At 36.7% G+C, this 24,451-nt stretch overlaps 1 protein-coding gene and 2 pseudogenes across 1 annotated transcript; all 3 read left to right on the top strand.

Moving 5' to 3' along the window:
• Positions 1–5,891: 5,891 nt before the first annotated feature.
• Positions 5,892–8,826, top strand: LOC118455730 (macrophage mannose receptor 1-like; annotated as a pseudogene).
• Positions 8,827–16,479: 7,653 nt separating this feature from the next.
• Positions 16,480–19,179, top strand: LOC148097992 (macrophage mannose receptor 1-like; annotated as a pseudogene).
• A 2,303-nt stretch (positions 19,180–21,482) lies between these two features.
• LOC148097991 (C-type mannose receptor 2-like) lies at positions 21,483–23,226 on the top strand. The gene is made up of 3 exons (XM_087830414.1): positions 21,483–21,747; positions 22,026–22,265; positions 22,880–23,226. The coding sequence occupies exons 1-3, from the start codon at positions 21,483–21,485 to the stop codon at positions 23,224–23,226; spliced, it is 852 nt and encodes a 283-aa protein (XP_087686540.1).
• The last annotated feature ends 1,225 nt before the right edge of the window (positions 23,227–24,451 follow it).

Here is a 24,451-nt window from a genome sequence, read left to right as displayed (position 1 = left end):
GAAATCTATCTAAGGCGTTTTCTCAGAGAGAGACGTGTGCGACTTCAGTGTTGAGCACAATGACACCCTCTGGTGTGAATGAGGATTTTGCCTGAAAACAGTTTTTGTGAACAAGCTTGTATGATATACATGAAAATACAGAATGTTTATGATAAAACTGACACCCTCAGCACACTACTCTGTTTTAAGATTCATAATTTTTCTCATTAAGATGATGGATATGAGATTAGTGAGAGACCATGTGATTCCTTTAAACCAATCATAGATTGGTTCATGGCGTGACAAAGGCCACACGGCTGAAATGAGAACATTTTTGTGTTTCAGAGGATCTAATGCTGTAGCATAGCAGACTAGTTGTAGTAGCTGAAGAGGACTTTTGCCACCATGTAATACTCCTTTAGCTTATTAGACACCAGGCATGCGAGGAGAGGAGGTGAGACAGATGGTCGATCTATCTATCTATCTAAAATGGAAACAAATCACTACATTTCATTGACAATGAAAAAAAGTGGAGTGAGGCTCAGAGCTACTGCAGAGAGCACCACACAGACCTGGCCAGTGGAGCAGAACGGTTAAATAAAGCAGTCAGTAAATTTAAAAGTTCTGATAAAACATAATCATAGATCGGCCTGTTCAGAGACACCTGGAGGTGGTCAGATGGGAGTAATTATTCTACAGACACTGGGAACGTGTTGATAAGTTACCTGAAGAGATGAATAAAACTGACAGCGGCACCAGGAAATGTGCGATGATGAATTAAACAAAGAAGGAAAATGGAAAGCTGATGATTGTAACACCAGAAAATCTTTCTTCTGCTATGATGATGGTGAGATTTACAAAGATTCATCTTTCACATCTGGTTTCTTTCAGTTTTCTTACTGAAGGAATGAATGTTAAAGCTAAACTAATCTTTCTTCTCTCACTGAAAAAGTCTACATGAAGGGCTGGTATATGTTTCATCATCAAGTTAAATAATGCAAGCTTTTATGGCGATAAAGGTATACCCCAGACACATAATGCAGACTTTTTTTGTAAGGAACTTAAGACACATTAGTCACATTAGTTTCTGTCAGTGAGGGCCTGTAATGCAACTTACATGTAAACAATTCTTAAGAAAGAAAGAAATCTTCTCGATAACTTGGGGTGGTCGAGGTATACTCGGGGTAACAAGTCATATGACATGAATGATTTTACCACGGGTAAATCAAGAGGAGTAAAGATTTGAAACAGAAAATGCTTAAATTTCTTTTCTTTTGTTTTTGTCCTGATTTGTTTCATTTTAACCGACCATCCTGTGTTTATTCATGCCAGTAAACTTTATTCTGATCAAAGAAAACAAAAAATGGGATGTGGCCTTAACTTACTGCCAGCAGCACCATCATGATCTGGTCTCTGTCACAAATCCAGAAGAGGAAGAATTAGTGAAGGAGAAAGTGAAGAACGCCACCACACCGTATGTCTGGCTGGGACTGCGCTTCAGCTGTGTTTTTTAACTGTGGCTGTGGGTCAGTGACTGGGTTGTCTGTTATGAGAACTGGGCCAATGAGGATCACGCTGGACGGTGTGGCATGTCTGTAGCCATGGAGACAGGAGGAGAGCATAAATGGTTCAAGAAAAATGATTCAGAGATGTTTAACTTCATCTGTTCGCTGCGATAGGCTTTTACAGTTTTTCTCAGTTGCTTTGGTGCATTTCTCACAACAGAATTAAACTTTGCACCACTACTAAGGCTCTTCTCAAAACAATTAGTGCAAACTACAAAACATGGTGGATAACTTGCAAAAGTGAGTCACTTCATCAAAAAGAAAAGTCAGTTGTTCAAAAGCAAGTCAGTTGCTCAAAATAAGTAGTCAATGCTTCAAAAGCAAGTCCCTTAATCAAAACAGATAATATATTCATCAAGAGCAAGTACTTATATCAATCAAAGTGTCAGGGCTGTCACAATTACAAGTCATAACACCAGCACCTTTGGTCACAAAATCAAATGGTTTGAACATGTTCTCATTGTGACGGATTTCTTTGTAGGTGCTTCCCAATGACATGTCAAGTCTGGACAGCATGCATGGCATGTTGAAAACCATAAATTGTAAAGGAAAATCAAGACACTTCATATGCACTCTTGATAATATTCAATTGAAACTGTTCACAGCATTGTGCAACTGGGGAAATACAGTAAATCAAACATTTTACAGCAAACATAAACTCACTTAGACAATAAACCTTACTGCAGTAGTTATGAAACAAACAAAAAAAACCCTGAAAAACAGACACTGCTGCATATCAATCATTGATATCTAGACGCTCCCGTCTGTCTGCCCACATATTTGCATCAACATCACAGCGAATATCAGCTCTATCGATGCATCGGGGAAAGTATCTTCTGGAGTGTCGAATCCACCCTCTGCAGGACTCTGCTGTGATGTCATCACAAGCTGCAGCCATAGCTGCTAGCAGGGTCATTTGGGTATGTGGATGCCTGTCATATACCTTCCACCTCCAGGAAGAGAAAAAACTTCTCAATTGGATTTAGGAATGGAGTGTAAGGAGGAAGAAACTCCATAAGCATCCTGTCGTGTGCTGCAAACCACTGCCTGACTACAGCAGAGTGATGGAAGCTAACATTATCCCAAACCACTACATACATTGTCCGATTGTCACCAGGATCATCTCTTTCATTTTGTGGGATTAGGTCCCTATAAAGAGCATCCAGAAAAGCCAACAGGTATTGTGTATTGTATGCACCAATACGAGGAATATGGGTGTGAACGCCATTTTCTGAGATTGCTGCACACATTGTAATATTTCCTCCTCGTTGGCCTGGGACATCAATGGTGGCTCTTTCTCCAATGTGATTTCGTCCACGCCGTCTGCCTTTTGCGAGATTGAATCCCGCTTCGTCAAGATATACAAACGTGTGCAGGGGTTCCCTGGCCTCTAATTCCAGGATACGCTATACAAAGGATGAGAATAAAAAAGTCTGTAATGGTGCATTTGGCACAACAGATTGTACAGTTTGAATTGTAAATAGGATTACAGTAAGATGCATAAATGTAAATGCACTACATGGCCTAAACTTTTACAGTAAACAGAGGTACATATGCAAACATGTTTTACCTGTACATACTGGTGACGGAGCTCCTTCACTCGATCACTGTTCCGTTCAAATGGTACTTTGTACAACTGCTTCATGCACATTTCATTCCATCTGAGGACTCTGTCTATGGTGGAAATTGATATTGACTGAATATTTCCGAAGATGGTGTCATCTTCTACGACAGTTCTTTGTATTTCTCTCAGTCTCAAAGCGTTGTTTGCAGCCACCATTGCACAAATTCTTTCCTCTTGCTGCGGAGTCAAAAGCGGACCTCTTTTTTATGGAGATTTTCATGGAAACTCCTTAAAAATAGGGTTTTCAAAATGGGTGTACAAATTGTTTGACAAGATGTTCAACAATTTTGAGTGCGCTGACACAAGCAATGAAATGAAGACTATTAGTTGTAAGGACAATGACTATTCAGCCGGTACAAGTATAAATAATTGGGACATTCATGATAAAAGCAAGGAGATAGTGATGAATAGCAAGTCAAAAGTGACCATTCTTTGGATATTTGTACTTACTCAACTGCTTCAAAGGCATTTGCCTTTGGACGAAATGAACATGAAACCGCCACAAGGTTGTGCCAAAACGACTACATGTTGTGGAGGTTGAACTAACTATTGTGCAAAGTTTAATTCTGTTGTGAGAAATGCACCAAAGCAACTGAGAAAAACTGCAAAACCACGACTTATTATTGAAGAGAAGAGAGGCCTTCTGGATATTTGTCACCTTAAGGACTGAATGATGAACTTTTACTCAATAAAATGTTGTAGTTTGTTAATGACAAAAAAAATTGTTTTGGATGTTTTGGGTTTGATATGTGACTTGTATATACTGTAATGTTCAAATTTTAAAACATTATATACCACTGATTTAACTTAAACATGAATATATTTTCATTTTCAGTCAAACCCTCAGACTCAAACTAATTATGAAGGCAAAAAATAAAAATGTCAGAACTAGAAGCAGATGACATATAACAGTGATAATTTCTCTTTGTGTTTATTCTTAAGGGTTTTTTTTGTTTTGTTTTTTTGCATATTGTTTACTACTACCTACTACAGATAGGAATCCGTTTTTTGTTTTGTTTTTTCAAACTTAAAATGTTTTATTTGTTGAAAAACGGTCAGGTTACAGCTTTCTGGGTGTTTACAGCAAAGTACACCACAGCATTTATATGCTTATAATAGCTAATGTGTCTCAAAAACCACATATATGTAATTATTAGTTTGGTGTCTAACATAAAGAGTTTATTATTCTGTTTCCATCTACTTTTATTTCTCTTTTTTCTATTTTTTTCTTGAACACTAGATGGTGCATTCGAGTCAGCCAAGCCACTGAAAAATGTCTGAAAAGTCGTGTGTTTGTACTGTAAATGATTCATGTTACCCAGTTTGGTCTTTTTGTGTCAATCAACAATAAACAGTAGCTCTGAAACTATGTTGGACTATGCTTTTGTTTTAACAAAGTAAAAGAATATGAAAAACTAATAAATATATTTTTCATAAAGTTTTGTATTCTTAGGCAGTTTAAACTTCGTTTTTATGATTTTCAGAAAGAAATAGACCAATATTTACAATCATATAGTAAAAAACCAGGAGGGCTTTGTGACTGAGCTCCCATCTTATTGTTTCCTTTTAGTTATTTTCAATGAATGTCCATGTTCAACACTAGAAGGTCTTTTTCTTTCGTTCCAATGTTGATGGTGGTTAAATTTGTGATAAAAATCTAAGAACATGAAATATAAAATAGTAAAATGCAAGACTGTTGTAAATAGAAGATTAATGCTGCAGTCACTTGCAAATGTAGCGACAGCTTAGAGAATGGTAAAATAAAAAAAAGCTGAACTGATTTTAAACTGAAAACCTGAACACACAACCTGCTCTCAACCAGGTTGTGTGTTCACCATAAGTTGCCATGGTGATTTAGCCAGGTAATAAGAGCAAGTTTCATGACACAGAACATTTTGTTTTCCCCTAACTCTGATTTTTAAATATAAAAATTCGGTATGAACAACTATTTTAGTTTGTCTCCCACAGAAGTGTCTTTCCTGAAAGTGACACTTTCTGTATTTATTTGCTGGACAGCCAACAGTGCATGTTTCACTTCTTCCTCTTTTCCATCATTTAGTTTCTTAAGACGTGACACGAGCTGTCACAGTTCACTGTGTCAATGAGGAGGACTGAACACGCAGGAGGAAGAGACTGCAACAAAAAACAAGTTTAAAATGAACAAACCGGATATGCTTCCAGTAAACACAGAGTCCCAATGTTAAACCAAAAATAGAAATATTTAAATGCGCACCACAGAATTCTCTTTGTTGAAGCAGAGTGGAATATTTTATTAAGTGCAGTCTTCTTTACAGCGACACGCAGACGCATTGGAGCGAAGCACAGAAGAATAACCTGATGTAAGTTAAAACTTTGTAGTTGAAATTAACATTTTTACTACAATATTTATTTCTTCCTCATTTTCTGCTTAATATTAAAATGTTTTTCATTTTTAAAATGAAAAACAGTTTTAGTTTTAGAATGAACATTTTAAGAATTTTTAAAGTAGGAATTCTCTTGGTTTGTAATAATAATCTTTTTTATGTAAAAGAAACTGGATCCAACCTTTAATTTCTTATTCATATTATTTGAAATTTTCCTGCTTGTTGTGGTTCGTGTTTACAGCTTGATTTTTTCGTCCATCTTTCACTGGTCTTCCTTAGAACTCATCTAACCCAAACATCTAACTATATTAACTCAAAATCAACAAAATTAAAATCTTAGTTTCATCAAACAGAGGAAATATGCACGGGAGGCTTTTTCTGCTCATCCTGATGGGTAAGTCGATCGATTTAACATTAAAACCCACAGATTTACTGCATCACTTGAGATTAATAAAGGTTTCTGTAGGAGCCATATGAGTTGTTCCTTTTTTGATTATGTGGGTTGGTTTAATTGGACTCACTGTATTGGTGCACGGGTGTGGGGCATGTCTCATGGGTGTGGTAGATAATAAATGTGGTTGCACTCACCTGTTCACAGCACCTGATGTTGATGAGCAGAAAGGTAGGGTGAGCATGAGGCAGAACTTTCTGTTGACAATTTGTTGCGGCTCCTCCAACCTATGGCCGCGGCAGGCTAAACATGAGGACACAGATGACGCGCAACTTGATCGCAACTTGATCGCAACTTGAATTATTTTGATGTATTATATCTGTGCATTTGTTTAATAAGTTAATCTCAGGCACTGATTTGTATATGGGACAGTTGCATGTGGAATAAAAGGAGCAAAAGGTACAGAAGTGTATTTTGTGTTCATTGTTGCGCGTCATCTGTGTCCTCATGTTTAGCCTGCCGCGGCCATAGGTTGGAGGAGCCGCAACAGTTTCTGTGAACTGCTTACAAAACCTGTCAGATAACAACATCCAAAACAACCATGTGTGAGCAATCTCTATGTGACCTCTGCCCTTCGGATATAATTTTATTAACAACATTTTTGCCATGAGTCGATTTCTGAATAACTTGTTGTTGTTGTTTTTAGGTCAGTGTTCCTTGATTTTATGCCAGCGCTATGAGTACTATTTTATTAAAGAGCCTAAAACTTGGGACGAAGCTCAGCGCTACTGTAGAGAAGGATATAAAGACCTGGCCACAGTGCCTAACAGGAAATATATGAAGACACTGTACACAGATTCTACAGAGAATCAAGGAAACGCCTGGATTGGGCTGTACAGCATCTCAGGAAAAGAAAACAGGAGGTGGCACTGGTCTCTGCCAGGAGTGGAGTTCAATGCTGAGGAGATGAAATGGAGTGGAGATGAACCTAATGATAAAGGCAGACATCTTGAGAACTGTGCAGTGATTGACAGATCTGATGGGTTGAGGGATTTTGGTTGTTCTCATGTTCACTCCTTTATCTGCTACAATGGTGAGAATATGTGACATTAATTGTATTAATTAAACAAAGTGTTTATATTTAAACATATCTACAGCTCATCTCTAATGAAAATGAGAAGATGTGATAATTGGCTGCTGGTGTTTTAGTGTGTGTGTGTGTGCTATCCTGTTCATTTATATACCCGTCCTCCCACGGTGCTTTCTCTGCCTCTCATGTTACACCAGGACACTGTTCTTTGCTTTGCTGCACCATCTCATGGTGCCAAATGTCATTACACAAAATTTCATACCAGACCTTTGATCAGAAAACTGTTTCTCTGCCACACAGAGCAAAGTCATCCTGAGCATAATGTCACAGCTGTGGTTATTCCCGTAATGTTGGTAGTTTAGTTTTGAAGGTTTTGAGCTATTTTAAGTTGTGTGTTTAGAAAACACAATTTAAAGATAGAAATGTACATTTCTTATGAGTCTTGTCTTTTTCTTTATTCCACAGAACAAAACAAATCACCACATTTCATTGACAATAAAAAAAAGTGGCGTGAGGCTCAGAGCTACTGCAGAGAGCACCACACAGACCTGGCCAGTGGAGCAGAACAGTTAAACAAAGCAGTCGGTAAACCACGATCATGGATCGGCCTATTCAGAGACACCTGGAGGTGGTCAGATGGGAGTAATTATTCTTACAGACACTGGAGAGATGTCTGAAACTGACCGCGGCACCAGGAAATGTGCGATGACTGAATTAAACAAAGAAGGAAAATGGAAAGCTGATGATTGTAACAACAGAAAATCTTTCTTCTGCTACGGTGATGGTGAGATTTACAAAGATTCATCTTTCACATCTGGTTTCTGTCAGTTTTCTTACTGAGGAATAAATGTTAAAGCTAAACTAATCTTTCTTAGTCTCATGGAAAAGCTGTACACGAAGAGGCTGGTATATGTTTCATCATCAAGCCAAATAATGCAAGCTGTTATGGAGATAGAGCTACACCCCAGACACATAATGCAGCCTCCTTTCATTAGGAACCTGAGTCACAGGAGTCATAATAGTTTCTGAGTGTGGGTATCGCTACTGTTTCTAATAGGTTCTAGATTTACAGCTATAATGAGACATAATTCTAGTGTCTAAATCCTCCTGATAAAAGAAAATTAATTAATTTTTTTTTTTTTAAAAAGGCTCATTTAAATTTAAATAATAAGACTTTAATAAAGTAAATCAGGAAAAGTAAACATTCTAAATTGGAAAAACTTAAAGCAGGAAAGTAAATATGTCCAACTCTTATTATTACTTATAACACCAGTAAACCTTTCTTCTGCTATGATGATGGTGAGAATATGTCAAACTGTCCAGCTCTTATTTTTATGAAATTTGTGACTTGTTTTGTTGTTTGTTTTTTCTTTTATTTGCTCCACATATTTTTTTTGTATTTGAGGTGGAAAATCTTGCAACCTGATTTCATTTAATTTGAACTAAACATGTGTTTGTTCATGGCAGAAAAGTTGATCCTGATCAATGAAAGCAAAAACTGGGACGAGGCTGTAAATTACTGCAGAGAGCTCCATCGTGACCTGGTCTCCATCACAAACCTTGAACAGCAGAAACTGGTGCAACAGAAAGCCAAGAATGCCAACACATCCCACATCTGGCTGGGACTGCGTTACAGCTGTGCTCTTGATCTGTAGTTCTGGGTCAATGACCAGCTTGTCTGCTATGAGAACTGGGCCAATGACACAGACACTGGAGACTGTAACCTGGCTGTAGCCATGGAGACAAGAGGAGAACATAAATGGTTCAAGAAAAATGATGCAGAGATGTTTAGCTTCATCTGTTCTTTATCATAGGCTTTGAAACCATGCTAACTTAATTGTTTTAAATCGTATATTTCTAGTAAGTGTTGTAATCACACTTACTATATTTTTCCTTTATCCAGGTTAGAGATTGATGGGATATAACAACAAGAAGCACTCTAGTGCAAACCTCCACTCTGGATAGGATTTTTGTTTAATAGAATAACGCTGGATTTTGCATGTAATCATTTTCGTTTTTTTCTCTTTTTACATGTACTAAGATATTTGTAGTGCAGTAAAAAATAACTAATAATAAATTTACGCCATTGTGTCCTATTTTAAATATCTATTTTGTGATACTTTTGAACTCTGAGCTCCACATAAACTACAACAATACACTGGACTGTAAACTCTCAATATTTGCTGAATTATGCTACTTTATTGAAACTGTCAACTGTGTGAAATGTGAGAATTTTTTTTTAAATAAAAATAAGTTAATGCATTGGATACATTCACTGTTGCCAAATTCCTCACTCGGATTTTAAAGCCAGCATAAAATAAATGTGCAGAAAAGTGTCTAATGTGTTTGCACCACTTTAATATTAACACATCAGAGAGTCAAAAAAAAAAAAAGAACATTTTTACTAGTAATGAAAGCTGTCGGATGAACGTTAGGTATCATTTGAAAATAAATTAGCAAAGATCATTGTTTATTCTGAAGGAATAAGAAATTGTTTATGTTTCTTAAAAATCTGAAGTTTTAATCTTTTTTTTTTTTTTCAAAATACATCTCAAAAAGTAAAAAATAACCCCCATTCGCCTATTTTAGTTTCATTATATGTAGTCCCGTCAGAAATTACTGGTTTTGGGGGGGTGGTTGATCCAAAGTTCACCATTGTGTTTGCCCTCCATTTAATGATATGATGTAAATATTGTTATTGTAGCACTGTTTGTATGATGATATCCAAATGCACACAATAAAATCCTCTTTACTGGAGCAGAATGGAATATTTTACTGAGTGCAGACTTCATTAGCAAAGCGCACAGAGACACATCATGAGTGTCTCTGTGCGCTCATCAGAGTTAAACCACACTGACATGTTTTTCTATGGACTGACTGAACATTTGTGTAAATGGTGCCTCTTCTGAGTGGAAAAAAGTGACCACTATGATATTATTGGGTTAAAAATATTTACCTCTTAAAAATTTCCAGCAACAGCTGTCAGCCATAATTTGACCGTTGACCGCCCATCCACACATTTTTATTTTTCTGTGTATTCTCAAAATAATTCCTGGAAAGAAATGTTTTACAATAATTTTAAATTATTATTGATGACACAAATAAACTCTGTCCAGCGTGTTGGATTGTAAACTTTCCATACGTCTTTAGTTACATGCTACGTTCTGCTACTACAAGTATTCAAACTATGTCAGCATCATTAAGAAGTTGTAGTTAAAATAGATATGAACACATCTAGAACACAGTGTTTTAGATTTATGAGTATAAACGTAGATATCAGCATGAATTTAGTTTATCTTCTACACAAATACTTTCTTGTTGTTTAACTTGTTGGTCAGTTGTCAGAATGACCACAACCACAACTACAAAGAAAAACAAATCTCAAGTATTAAAAACATTCATTTAACTTAGTTTTTTACCATTGCTCTAACAGAAAGGATGTTTTTAGTTGTGTCTTTCAGCATGTCAAACAGCAGGTTTGGCCTCTTGTCTGTCCTGTTTTCCATTATATTATGTAAATATTGTTATTATATTTCCTGGTGTTTGGCCAGCTTAGACTTCTTGTTTGCATATTCAAATCCATTTAACAGAGTCTTCTTTGTTGGAGCAGGATGAGAAACTTTATTGAATGCAGCCTTCATTAACACATCAGAGACATCAGAGAGAAGCAAGGAAACACAAATAATCAAATATACATTAAAACTTTGTGTTGCTTTTCAAAATTTATAATATATAGGTTGAAGTTTAAAGTAGTTTTTCTTTCTTTCATTGTTTAAAATTTGATTTTTTTTCCATATACTTTCCACAAAGTAAGAGCATCGCAATAAGTCAGAGGTTGTTGATGTCACGGTCTGTGGGGCAGACCGTGGGGATTAGGGGAATGAGGACCCAAGATGCAGGACTTTGTGATGAAGGCAGTGCGTTTATTTACAATGGTGTAAATAGTTCACAACAATAATCCCATGTTTTCCCCGTGACTTCCGTGTCGTGTCTTCACCCACAAGTTCGTGCTCCGTGGTCTTCGCTCCAGTGTGTCCCCACACCCCGTGCTCGCTGCTCTGGTCTTCCCTGCTCCTTCCTGGAGAAAAATAACAAAGAAGCAACTTGTCAGGACACTCGACTACCGCGGGCATGTACTCACTGGACTTGGTACTAATGACACTAACGTGGAGTCAAACTCAATATTCCAGCGACGAATGGCTCAGAGCCCCAGCCTTAAGAGCCAGAGAACTGCAATCGCTTGATCAGCAGCAGGTGCGTGGCCAAGGGCAGGAGCCCAGTCAGAGCTCCGCCCAGGCAGACAGGTAGGAGAGAGAGCAACAACACTTGTGGCCACACTGGGCTGGCCGGGGAGGCACAGGGACCATGACAGTTGAAGCATTTATTTGTCTAATCTTCTTTGTTTATTCTTAGCTGTATTATTTTATTCTATAATGTTTGTTCTTTTTTGTTTACAGTTTCCATATTTCTGTCATGGTCCTGCATCGGTGACCCAGCGTTTTGTGTTGTTTATTATTAATAGTCTTTGCTTTTGTCTTATTTAGAATCTCTAGTCTGAAAGATAATCGGGGAAGTGGATACAGCTGGAAGAACAGGACAGGTGTAGACAATTAAGACAATGACAAGGTGGAACTAGAACACAACAGAAAACCAGCTAACAAAACAGGAAATTACCCAAACAATAAGAGATAAATACTGAACATAATATGATGGGAACACTGGTGTAACTAAACACCAGTCACAAACACCACAGAAAGCTCAAATAACACACAACACAGGCTTCTTCTCACCATCAGTGACAGTGATGCTATTCTAACATCGAGCTTGCCAATAATTGGAGCTTAATATTTACTTTCATTTAAAGTTCTTTATCATTGGAGACAAAAAAAAAGATGTTACTCTGATTTATTTGTTTATTGTGTCTGATTGAGAGATACTTACATGCACAAATTAGTAGCCATTAGATTTATAGCGAGGTAGATGAATAACAGTCATAATATTAACTTTGTACCCAAACATAATTCAGCAGTTCAGTACAATTTTCAAATAGTTGAATCATAATTACATTACATCGCATTGTTATTGTTTTCAATAAAAATGTTTGTTTGGACAACAGAAATTTGCTAAAACTCTTTATTGTAACAGAAAGTAAGAGAAAGAGAAATACGTAAGTACACGAGGTGCATATATTTTAATATACTTTTTGGTTACAATTACTTTCCAGTGGCTCCAGGTTGTGCAGTCACAGGATTTTGAGATAGCACAGTAGAGCTATTCTTACGACGTTTTTGCTCACAAAAAATCCAAAATACTGGCTTGACACTACGTAGATGTTCCATGAATATACACACATACTTCTTGTGGTTACCTGACAGATGTGTTTCTCTTTCAGCTGATATGAACACATCCATTCTCTAAAATGTCATCAAACACCATTAAGCTGGAAGCCTTGTGTTTATTTCCACAGCTGTGAAAACACTTAAGTGTTATCGGTTACACAGATTATTCTTTGCATCCTTGAGCAGTTTAATGAATAATTGAGCAGAAAGTTGTGAAGATTACAACTTTCTCAAGTGGAAACGATAACAGAGACTCTTCAAGTAGTGATATTGAGCAAGAACAGGATTCCTAAACAATCAGCAAGTTAAGACGTATTCTTGACAGTTATTCCGATGTTAATACCCCCTCTCTATGTTTGCTCTTGCCCACACAATCTGTTCACAGTCTTGTGCAAACAGGCTGTGGGCTTAAAACCCTTATTGCAAAAATATTAAGTTATAGTGCCAAACTCTCATAAGAAACAGACCCAGTGTGTGCACACGGACACTGCCAGGTTGTGTCACGCACAACACTGACTCCTGGTTCAGAAAGACTTTTGTATCCTAGCTGCAAGTGACGGGAAACTCAGGCCCATCACTTTTTAGTGTGAAATGACACGTTACTGTCACAAATACATAAACACAATTAAAGTTTTTATCATTTTCATAAAAGTGTTTGATTTGATTTCAAAATCAGTTCCCGAGAACTGACTCAAGTTCATTCATTTGGAGGGGAAACGGTTCAAAACTGTGAAAATATCTATTCTGTTCAGTAAGTCTGGCCTTACTCTTTGTAATAATTACTGACACAGAGTGGTTTTAAGCTCGGGCTGGCATCCCTGAAGGATTTATGAAAATATTCATACAATCATTTACACAGATATAAACAAAATTTTAATAAAACCATGGAAAACTTTCAACATTATTTGTGCTTTTAACGTTCCTCCCCAGTGAATAAACTTCACTTATGAGAGCTTTTAATCACACAAATGTCTGTGATCACCTTGTTAAGAGCCACTACTTAATTGAGCGGCTGAGCTTCAGTCAGTGCTGAGTTGCTGCATTACTGCAGTGAGTGAAATCACGGCTCCTTTTATTACCTGGCACAAAACTTACCTGCTCTTTATTGTTGTGCAGGAATCTGTGGATCAACGGTCTGGATACTGTGGTGAGCAATCAGAAATACTGAGTGAGTGTAAATATATTTATTCAGTAAAAGGACCAGATGTTACAGTTATGAGGAAAAGCAGCCCAGAAACTTTACCAGCTGCACACATTGTTGTGTGCCTCAACTTTCGTTCTTTGACCTAAGCTAATCTGCCATTTTTCCTTGATTAGGTTTAGAGATCTGATCTTTATTATAATTTTACAATTTGGGACACATCGTCAGTAGTGGACCTTTGATTCATCGGGTGTTTCGGCCATCATCACTAGACACCCTCATCCAAGAAGGTCCTGCCAGGGTTGTCACTGGATTATGTTAAATTTTTATTTTTCTTCTTCTTTCTACTGTTTAGTTTTCTACAGTTTATTCTATCTATTCAATGCAACTTAGAAATATTTACCTTTTTAAAATTTATGGAGCCTCATTTCTTCAAAGGGACAGAAAAGGTGATAGAGAGATGTAAGACAAGTAAGTAAGATAAGATAGGAGAGAGGAGAGCCGGAAGGGGGGCGCCCGATCTGGCTTCTCACACCTCCCCACCGGATCGGACTGTTCGCTCTACCTCCCCACTGCCTCCCAGAAAAGGGAAGAAGAGCAGAGGGCAGAAGAGCGGAACTTTTTTTTCCTATTCTGTCATTCCTCCTTTTAGTTTCACTAATGTGAGGTTAACTGCACAGTCCCCAGGAGGCCCTGAGACAGCTGTGTCAGTCAACCAGCAAAACTTCTAATGTTATGTTTTACCCTTTTGATGCCCCCTGTTGAGGCAGGCCCACCATGGGTCGATCAATCCTGGGCATGTGTATCACGGTTAGCTGACTGTCTTAGCTGCCCAAGTGATGTCAGCCCTTTTTAGCCATTCTAAGAAGTTCTGTGACTGATGTAGAAGATATTGTCTGATCAAAGTTCGGATTTAATGCTGGCAGACAAAGAACTCCTCAGTTTAACTGAGCATTTATCGGCTGTAGCAATACTGCTACGCTTCCTCTCGTCATAAGTTACTGATACACTGGTTTTAGAGAGATTTTTTTTATTTAAATTGGACCTCTTCTGTTCATTTCCTGTTTCATATGTTCTTATTCTTGGACTCTCTAAAGTAGCTTTGCATGATTCACAGCTTAAAACAATTCTTGTTTATCACACTTGGATATAAAACAGAGCGAAAGTAGTGAGATCAAGATTTAATGAAAGAAAGTATCATCCTTCCATAACTGGGAGAGCCTACAAGCTTTAATATCATCCAGATCTGAACTCCAACTGGAAAAACAGAAAGACTAACCTTCATCTCTGAATTTAACTGCTGTTATCAGCAGCTTAACAATATGAATTGCAGACACTGGCACACTCTAGAGGCTGAAGCATTGCTGAGTGCTGATACCGGAGCAACTTCCCGTCTTATTATTTTAAGGAGCTCAGACAGTTAGGGATCATCTTGTCAATATTGTTCAGCCAAATAAACTGAATGATGCTTCAGATGTTTTTTAATCATCCACACAGTGGAAAGACGTCGTCTGTTAAACAGTTCACAAACTGCAACGCAACATCAGTTATCTGTGTGCTTAAATATACCGGTGGTCAAGCTTGTACACACATAGAGAGCACTTAAACAAACAAGGAGTATGACATAGCTAAACACTATTATGAGGCTAAACACAGCTCTCTTCAGAGGATCTAATGCTGTATCATAGCAGACTCGTTGTAGTAGCTGAAGAGGACTTTTGCCAGTTTGCTAAACTGTGTTCATGCACATTTGCACATATACACACACATTCAGTAAGATTCAGCCAATTAAGAATTTCTGGCTATTAGACATCTCAAACGTGCGCACTATCAATCGGGGGATGAGTAAACTTAAAATGTGCTGCTGAATTGGATTTTGTGGGGGTTCCTGTGGGACCTTTCTTTTTTGGGAGAGGTGTGATGAACCCTGCTCATTGTTTTAAACCTTCTCTAAAGTGTTTCAGATCTGGTGGGTGCAGCAGGGTTCATCAGTGCCAACTGGGCCTTTGGTTCCCAGACTATAAATCTTCCTGCACTGCTTTTTCTTTACTCTTTGTTGTTTGTTGCATTTACAACACTTGCATACATCTCAGCATACGTGCATACCTTACATCATAGCTCCTATTGATTTGTGTAGCTCATTAAGTTCTGTTTCAGTAGTCTAATTTTGTTTATGAACCTTCCAAAGAACCTTCAAAATGCATCCCAAACAGTAAAGACATGCAGTTAGTTTAGTTTTATTATAAGTTTTATTATATATAAATACCCCTGAGAGAAGGAAGCATGTTGTTAAAGTAAATTATTTTATCTGTTTGTTTGACATTATGTAAATATTAGTATTATATTACCTCTGTTATGACCATCTTGTTGGAATATTTAAATGAGTACCATAGAATGATCTTTGCTGAAGCAGAGACATTTTATTGAGTGCAGGTTTCTTTAACACAACATGCAGAGGCATCAGACTGAAGCAAGGAAAGAAGAATAATCAGATGTAAGTTCAAACTTCAGTCTCAATTTACATTTTTAGCTCAGCACTGGCTTCACATTAAACTTACAGTATTTATTCTTTCTTTCTGCTGATTTTTAAAAGACTCAAAAACATTTTTAGAGTAGCTATTCCCCTCATGTGTAATGTATTTTTTTACAGTGCAAAATAAACTGCATGTTTTCTTACTCATATATTACCTTACCTATATTACCCTATTATCTGTGAAAGTGGTGCAGTTATATTAACTTTGATGGGGTTTTTTTGTTGTTGTTGTTTTTGTGTCCCGTTTGGATCTTTAGCCATCAGAATTGTTGTCTTAAGGCCAAGAAAGATTTATTTTACCAAGTGGATCATCATGGCCTTGCCATATTGGTCCATTTGATTGACCTTTATTATAATTATGTATTTATTTTATTTTCGGTTGCTACAAACGGGACAGACATTGACTGGTTGTTTATCTGTCTTTTAAATCTTAGTGTCATCAAACAGAGGAAATATGCACCGGAGGCTTTTTCTGCTCATTCTGATGGGTAAGTCGATCATTTTAACAGTAAAAACTGCAGATTTGCATCACTTCGGATTAGTGCAGGGTTTCTGTGAACTGCTCACAAAACTTGCCATCAGTAGATTTCTGAATGACCTGTGTTTTTTTGTTCTGTTTTTAGGTCAGTGTTCCTTGATTTTATGCCAGCGCTATGAGTACTATTTTATTAAAGAGCCTAAAACTTGGGACGAAGCTCAGCGCTACTGTAGAGAAGGATATAAAAACCTGGCCACAGTGCCTAACATGAAATATATGAAGACACTGTACACAGATTCTACAGAGAATCAAGGAAACGCCTGGATTGGGCTGTACAGCATCTCAGGAAAAGAAAACAGGAGGTGGCACTGGTCTCTGCCAGGAGTGGAGTTCAATGATAAAGACATGAAATGGAGTCGAGATGAACCTAATGATGGAGGCGGAAATCATCTTGAGAACTGTGCACTGATTGACAGCTCTGATGGATTGATTGATTTTGGTTGTTCTCATGTTCACTCCTTTATCTGCTACAATGGTGAGAATATGTGACAATAATTGTATTAATTAAACAAAGTGTTTATATTTAAACATATCTACAGCTCATCTCTAATGAAAATGAGAAGATGTGATAATTGGCTGCTGGTGTTTTAGCCCCTGTGTGCTATCCTGTTCATTTATATACCCGTCCTCCCACGGTGCTTTCTCTGCCTCTCATGTTATACCAGGACACTGTTCTTTGCTTTGCTGAACCATCTCATGGTGCCAAATGTCATTACACAAAATTTCATACCAGACCTTTGATCAGAAAACTGTTTCTCTGCCACACAGAGCAAAGTCATCCTGAGCATAATGTCACAGCTGTGGTTATTCCCATAATGTTGATAGTTTAGTTTTAAAGGGTTTGAGCTATTTTAACCCTTTATTGACCGGCCCTTCAAATTTACCTGTAAAATGGGCCCATGGTCAATAAAGGGTTAAGTTGTGTCTTTAGAAAATCAATTTAAAGATACATTTAAAGATATAAATGTACATTTCTTATGAGTCTTGTCTTTTTCTTTATTCCACAGAACAAAACAAATCACTACATTTCATTGACAATAAAAAAAAGTGGCGTGAGGCTCAGAGCTACTGCAGAGAGCACCACACAGACCTGGCCAGTGGAGCAGAACAGTTAAAGGAAGCAGTCAGTAAATTTAACAGTTCTTATAAAACACGATCATGGATCGGCCTGTTCAGAGACACCTGGAGGTGGTCAGATGGGAGTAATTATTCTTACAGACACTGGAGAGATGTTGGTGAGTTACCTGAAGAGCTGTTTGAAACTGACAGCGGCACCAGGAAATGTGCAATGACTGAATTAAACAAAGAAGGAAAATGGAAAGCTGATGATTGTAACACCAGAAAATCTTTCTTCTGCTACGGTGATGGTGAGATTTACAAAGATTCATTTTTCACATCTGGTTTCTGTCAGTTTTCTTACTGAGGAATAAATGTTAAAGCTAAACTAATCTTTCTTCTCTCACTGAAAAAGTGTACATGAAGGGCTGGTATATGTTTCATCATCAAGCTTAATAATGCAAGCTGTTATGAAGATAGAGCTACACCCCAGACACATAATGCAGCCTCCCTATAGGAACCTTATAAGAACCAGAGGTCATATTAGTTTATAATAATACTGGTTTCTGAATTCTCCAGTTTTTTTCCCCCTATTTTTAAAGGCTCACTCATACATGAAATATTTTAGGTAATAGGACTTTAATAAAGCAAATTAGGAAAAGTTAAAATTCTAAATTGGAAAAACTTACACCAGGAAAGTAAAAAATATGTCCAACTCTTATTATTACTCTTCTGCTATGATGATGGTGAGATTTGCAAAAATGCATCTTTCACATCTGGTATCTGTCATGTTTCTTACTCAAGGAATCCATATTCAAACTAAACTAATCTTTCTTATTCTTATTAAAAAAGAAGTCATCATCAAAGCGAAATAATGCAAGCTTTTATGGAGATGAAGGTATACCCCAGACGCTTAATGCAGACTTCTTTTGTAAGGAACTTAAGACACATTAGTCACATTATTTTCTGTCAGTGAGGGCCTGTAATGCAACTTACATGTAAATAATTCTTAAGAAAGAAAGAAATCTTCTCGATAACTTGGGGTGGTCGAGGTATACTCTGGGTAACAAGTCATATGACATTAATGATTTTACCACAGGTAAATCAAGAGGAGTAAAGATTTGAAACAGAAAATGCTTAAATTCTTGTGCTTTTGTTTTTGTCCTGATTTGTTTCCTTTTAACCGACCATCCTGTGTTTATTCATGCCAGAAAACTTCATTCTGATCAAAGAAAACAAAAAATTGGTTTTGAGGCCTTAACTTACTGCCAGCAGCACCATCATGATCTGGTCTCTGTCACAAATCCAGAAGTGGAAGAATTAGTGAAGGAGAAAGTGAAGAACGCCACCACACCATATGTCTGGCTGGGACTGCGCTTCAGCTGTGTTTTTCAACTGTGGCTGTGGGTCAGTGACTGGGTTGTCTGTTATGAGAACTGGGCCAATGAGGATCACGCTGGACGGTGCGGCATGTCTGTAGCCATGGAGACAGGAGGAGAGCATAAATGGTTCAAGAAAAATGATTCAGAGATGTTTAACTTCATCTGTTCACTGCGATAGGCTTTGAAACCAGTCTAAATGACTGCTTATAGAGTTGATATCCTCGTAATTATGAAGTCAAAAAATAAAAATGTGAAAACTAGAAGCAGATGACATATAACAGTGATAATTTCTCTTTGTGTTTATTCTTAACGATTTTTTTTGTTTTGTTTTTTGCATATTGTTTACTACTACCTACTACAGAATATGAATCCTTTTTTTTTGTTTTTTCAAACTTAAAAATGTTTATTTGTTGAAAAACGGTCAGGTTACAGCTTTCTGGGTGTTTACAGCAAATTACACCACAGCATTTATATGCTTATAATAGCTAATGTGTCTCAAAACCACATATATGTAATTATTAGTTTGGTGTCTAACATAAAGAGTTTATTATTCTGTTTCCGTCTACTTTTGTTTCTCTTTTTTCTATCTTTTTCTTGAACAGTAGATGGTGCATTCGAGTCAGCCAAGCCACTGAAAAATGTCTGAAAGGTCGTGCGTTTGTACTGTAAATGATTCACGTTACCCAGTTTGGTCTTTTTGTGTAAATCAACAATAAACAGTAGCTCTGAAACTATGTTGGACTATGCTTTTGTTTTAACAAAGTAAAAGAATATGAAAAACTAATAAATATATTTTTCATAAAGTTTTGTATTCTTAGACAGTTTAAACTTCGCTTTTATGCTTTTTAGAAAGAAATAGACCAATATTTACAATCATATAGTAAAAAACCAGGAGGGCTTTGTGACTGAGCTCCCATCTTATTGTTTCCTTTTAGTTATTTTCAATGAATGTCCATGTTAAACACTAGAAGGTCTTTTTCTTTCTTTTCAGTGTTGATGGTGGTTAAATTTGTGATAAAAATCTAAGAACATGAAATATAAAATAGTAAAATGCAAGACTGTTGTAAATAGAAGATTAATGCTGCAGTCACTTGCAAATGTAGCGACAGCTTAGAGAATGGTAAAATAAAAAAAAGCTGAACTGATTTTAAACTGAAAACCTGAACACACAACCTGCTCTCAACCAGGTTGTGTGTTCACCATAAGTTGCCATGGTGATTTAGCCAGGTAATAAGGGCAAGTTTCATGACACAGAACATTTTGTTTTTCCCTAACTCTGATTTTTAAATATAAAAATTCGGTATGAACAACTATTTTAGTTTGTCTCCCACAGAAGTGTCTTTCTGTAAAGTGACACTTTCTGTCTTTATTTGCTGGACAGCCAACACTGCATGTTTCACTTCTTCCTCTTTTCCATCATTTAGTTTCTTAAGACGTGACACAAGCTGTCACAGTTCACTGTGTCAATGAGGAGGACTGAACACGCAGGAGGAAGAGACTGCAACAAAAAACAAGTTTAAAATGAACAAACCGGATATGCTTCCAGTAAACACAAAGTCCCACTGTTAAACCAAAAATAGGAATATTTAAATGTGCACCACAGAATTCTCTTTGTTGAAGCAGAGTGGAATATTTTATTAAGTGCAGTCTTCTTTACAGCAACACGCAGACACATCGGAGCAAAGCACAGAAGAATAACCAGATGTAAGTTAAAACTTTGTAGTTGAAATGAACATTTTTACTACAATATTTATTTCCTCCTCATTTTCTGCTTAATATTAAAATGTTTTTCATTTTTAAAATGAAAAACATTTTTAGTTTTAGAATGAACATTTTAAGAATTTTTAAAGTAGGAATTCTCTTGGTTTGTAATAATAATCTTTTTTATGTAAAAGAAACTGGATCCAACCTTTAATTTCTTATTCATATTATTTGAAATTGTCCTGCTTGTTGTGGTTCGTGTTTACAGCTTGATTTTTTCGTCCATCTTTCACTGGTCTTCCTTAGAACTCATCTAACTCAGACATCTAAATATATTAACTAAAAATCAACAAAATTAAAATCTTAGTTTCATCAAACAGAGGAAATATGCACGGGAGGCTTTTTCTGCTCATCCTGATGGGTAAGTCGATCGATTTAACATTAAAAACCACAGATTTACTGCATCACTTGAGATTAATGAAGGTTTCTGTGAACTGCTTACAAAACCTGTCAGATAACAACATCCAAAACACAATTTCTGTCAACAACCATGTGTGAGCAGTCTCTATGTGACCTCTGTCCTCCGGATATAATTTTATTAACAACATTTTTACCATCAGTAAATTTCTGAATAACTTGTTGTTGTTGTTGTTTTTAGGTCAGTGTTCCTTGATTTTATGCCATGGCTATAAATACTATTTTATTAAAGAGCCTAAAACTTGGGACGAAGCTCAGCGCTACTGTAGAGAAAGATATAAAGACCTGGTCACAGTGCCTAACATGACATATATGAAGACACTGTACACAGATTCTACAGAGAATCAAGGAAACGCCTGGATTGGGCTGTACAGCATCTCAGGAAAAGAAAACAGGAGGTGGCACTGGTCTCTGCCAGGAGTGGAGTTCAATGATAAAGACATGAAATGGAGTGGAAATGAACCTAATGATGGAGGCGGACATCTTGAGAACTGTGCACTGATTGACAGCTCTGATGGGCTGATGGATTTTGGTTGTTCTCATGTTCACCCCTTTATCTGCTATAATGGTGAGAATATGTGACAATAATTGTATTAATTAAACAAAGTGTTTATATTTAAACATATCTACAGCTCATCTCTAATGAAAATGAGAAGATGTGATAATTGGCTGCTGGTGTTTTAGCCCCTGTGTGCTATCCTGCTCATTTATATATCCGTCCTCCCACAGTGCTTTCTCTGTCACTACATTTCATTGACAATAAAAAACAGTGGCGTGAGGCTCAGAGCTACTGCAGAGAGCACCACACAGACCTGGCCAGTGGAGCATAGCAGTTAAACGAAACAGTCAGTACATTTAAGAGTTCTTATAAAACACAATCATGGATCGGCCTGTTCAGAGACACCTGGAGGTGGTCAGATGGGAGTAATTATTCTTACAGACACTGGAGAGATGTTGATGAGTTACCTGAAGAGTGGTCTAAAACTGACAGCGGCACCAGGAAATGTGCGATGACTGAATTAAAGAAAGAAGGAAAATGGAAAGCTGATGATTGTAACACCAGAAAATCTTTCTTCTGCTATGATGGTGAGATTTACAAAGATTCATTTTTCACATCTGGTTTCTGTCAGTTTTCTTGCTAAAGGAATAAATGTTCAAGCTAAACGAATATTTATTTTCTCGTTTAAAAAAGTGTACACAAAGAGGCTGGTATACGTTTCATCATCAAGCTAAATAAAAAATAATAAATACCTATTATGGAGATATAGCTACACCCCAGACACATAATGCAGCCTCCTTTCATTAGGAACCTGAGTCACAGGAGTCATAATGTGTGTGTGGGTATCGCTACTGTTTCTAATACATTCTAGATTTACAGCTATAATGAGACATAATTCTACTGTCTAAATCCTCCTGATAAAAGAATTTTTTTTTTTTTTTTTAAAGGCTCATTTATATTTAAATAATAAGACTTTAATAAAGTAAATCAGAAAAAGTAAACATTCTAAACTGGAAAAACTTAAAGCAGGAAATTAAAAAATATGTCAAACTGCCCAGCTCTTATTTTTATGAAATCTGTGACTTGTTTTGTTGTTTGTTTTTTGTTTTATTTGCTCCACATATTTTTTTGTATTTGAGGTGGAAAATCTTGCAACCTGATTTCATTTAATTTGAACTAAACATGTGTTTGTTCATGGCAGAAAAGTTGATCCTGATCAATGAAAGCAAAAACTGGGACAAGGCTGTAAATTACTGCAGAGAGCTCCATCGTCACCTGGTCTCCATCACAAACCTTGAACAGCAGAAACTGGTGCAAGAGAAAGCCAAGAATGCCAACACATCCCACATCTGGCTGGGACTGCGCTACAGCTGTGCTCTTGATCTGTGGTTCTGGGTCAATGACCAGAATGTCTGCTATGAGAACTGGGCCAATGGCACAGACACTGGAGAGTGTCACCTGGCTGTAGCCATGGAGACAGGAGGAGAACATAAATGGTTCAAGAAAAATGATGCAGAGATGTTTAGCTTCATCTGTTCTTTATCATAGGCTTTGAAACCATGCTAACTTAATTGTTTTAAATCTTATATTTCTAGTAAGTGTTGTAATCACACTTACTATATTTTTCCTTTATCCAGGTTAGAGATTGATGGGATATAACAACAAGAAGCACTCTGAGTGCAAACCGCAACTCTGGACAGGATTTTTGTTTAATAGAATAACGCTGGATTTTGCATGTAATCAATTTCGTTTTTTTTCTCTTTTTAAATGTACTAAGATGTTTGTAGTGCAGTAAAAAATAAATAAATAAATAAATCCACGCCATTGTGTCCTATTTTAAATATCTATTTTGTGATACTTTTGAACTCTGATTGAGAGTGCTCCACATAAACTACAACAATACACTGGACTGTAAACTCTATATATTTGCTGAATTATGCTATTTTATTGAAATTGTCAACTGTGTGAAATGTGAGAAAAAATTTTAAAATAAATAATAATAAAATAAGCAAGAACAATGAGTTAATGCATTGGATACATTCACTGTTGCCAAATTCCTCACTCTGATTTTAACGCCAGCATAAAATAGAAGTGCAGAAAAGTGTCTAATGTGTTTGCACCACTTTAATATTAACACAGCAGAGTCAAAAAATGAACCATTTTAGTAGTAATGAAAGCTGTCGGATCAACGTTAGGTATCATTTGAAAATAAATTAGCAAAGATCATTGTTTATTCTGAAGGAATAAGAAATTGTTAATGTTTCTTAGAAATCTGAAGTTTTATTTATTATTTATTTTTTTTCAAAATACATTTCAAAAAGTAAAAAAAAAAAACTCATTCGCCTATTTTTCATTATATGTAGTCCCGTCAGAAATGACTGGTTTTGGGGGGGGGGGGGTTTGATCCAAAGTACACCATTGTGTTTGCCCTCCATTCAATGATATGATGCAAATATTGTTATTGTAGCACTGTTTGTATGATGATATCCAAATGCACACAATAAAATCCTCTTTACTGGAGCAGAATGGAATATTTTACTGAGTGCAGACTTCATTAGCAAAGCACACAGAGACACACTGTGTGCTATGCTGGCAGTGGCAGACTGTATGTGTAGCAAAAAAGGAGTCAAATGCAGACCAAAACAGAAAGTGAAACGTGACGTGGAGTAACAGAAAACGAGCAGTTTACTAAGGCTGGTCAAATAAATACAAATGAAGGGCATGGGTGAAACTAAACAATAACCTAAACTGGGTGATCTAAAACTAAAACATG

This window comes from Neolamprologus brichardi, chromosome 17 (assembly GCF_056152115.1).
Source record: "Neolamprologus brichardi isolate AB-2024 chromosome 17, ASM5615211v1, whole genome shotgun sequence".
In the NCBI taxonomy this organism is placed as follows: domain Eukaryota; kingdom Metazoa; phylum Chordata; class Actinopteri; order Cichliformes; family Cichlidae; genus Neolamprologus; species Neolamprologus brichardi.
Note: the sequence above shows the minus strand (reverse complement) of the source record. Positions and strands in the feature narration are given on the sequence as shown.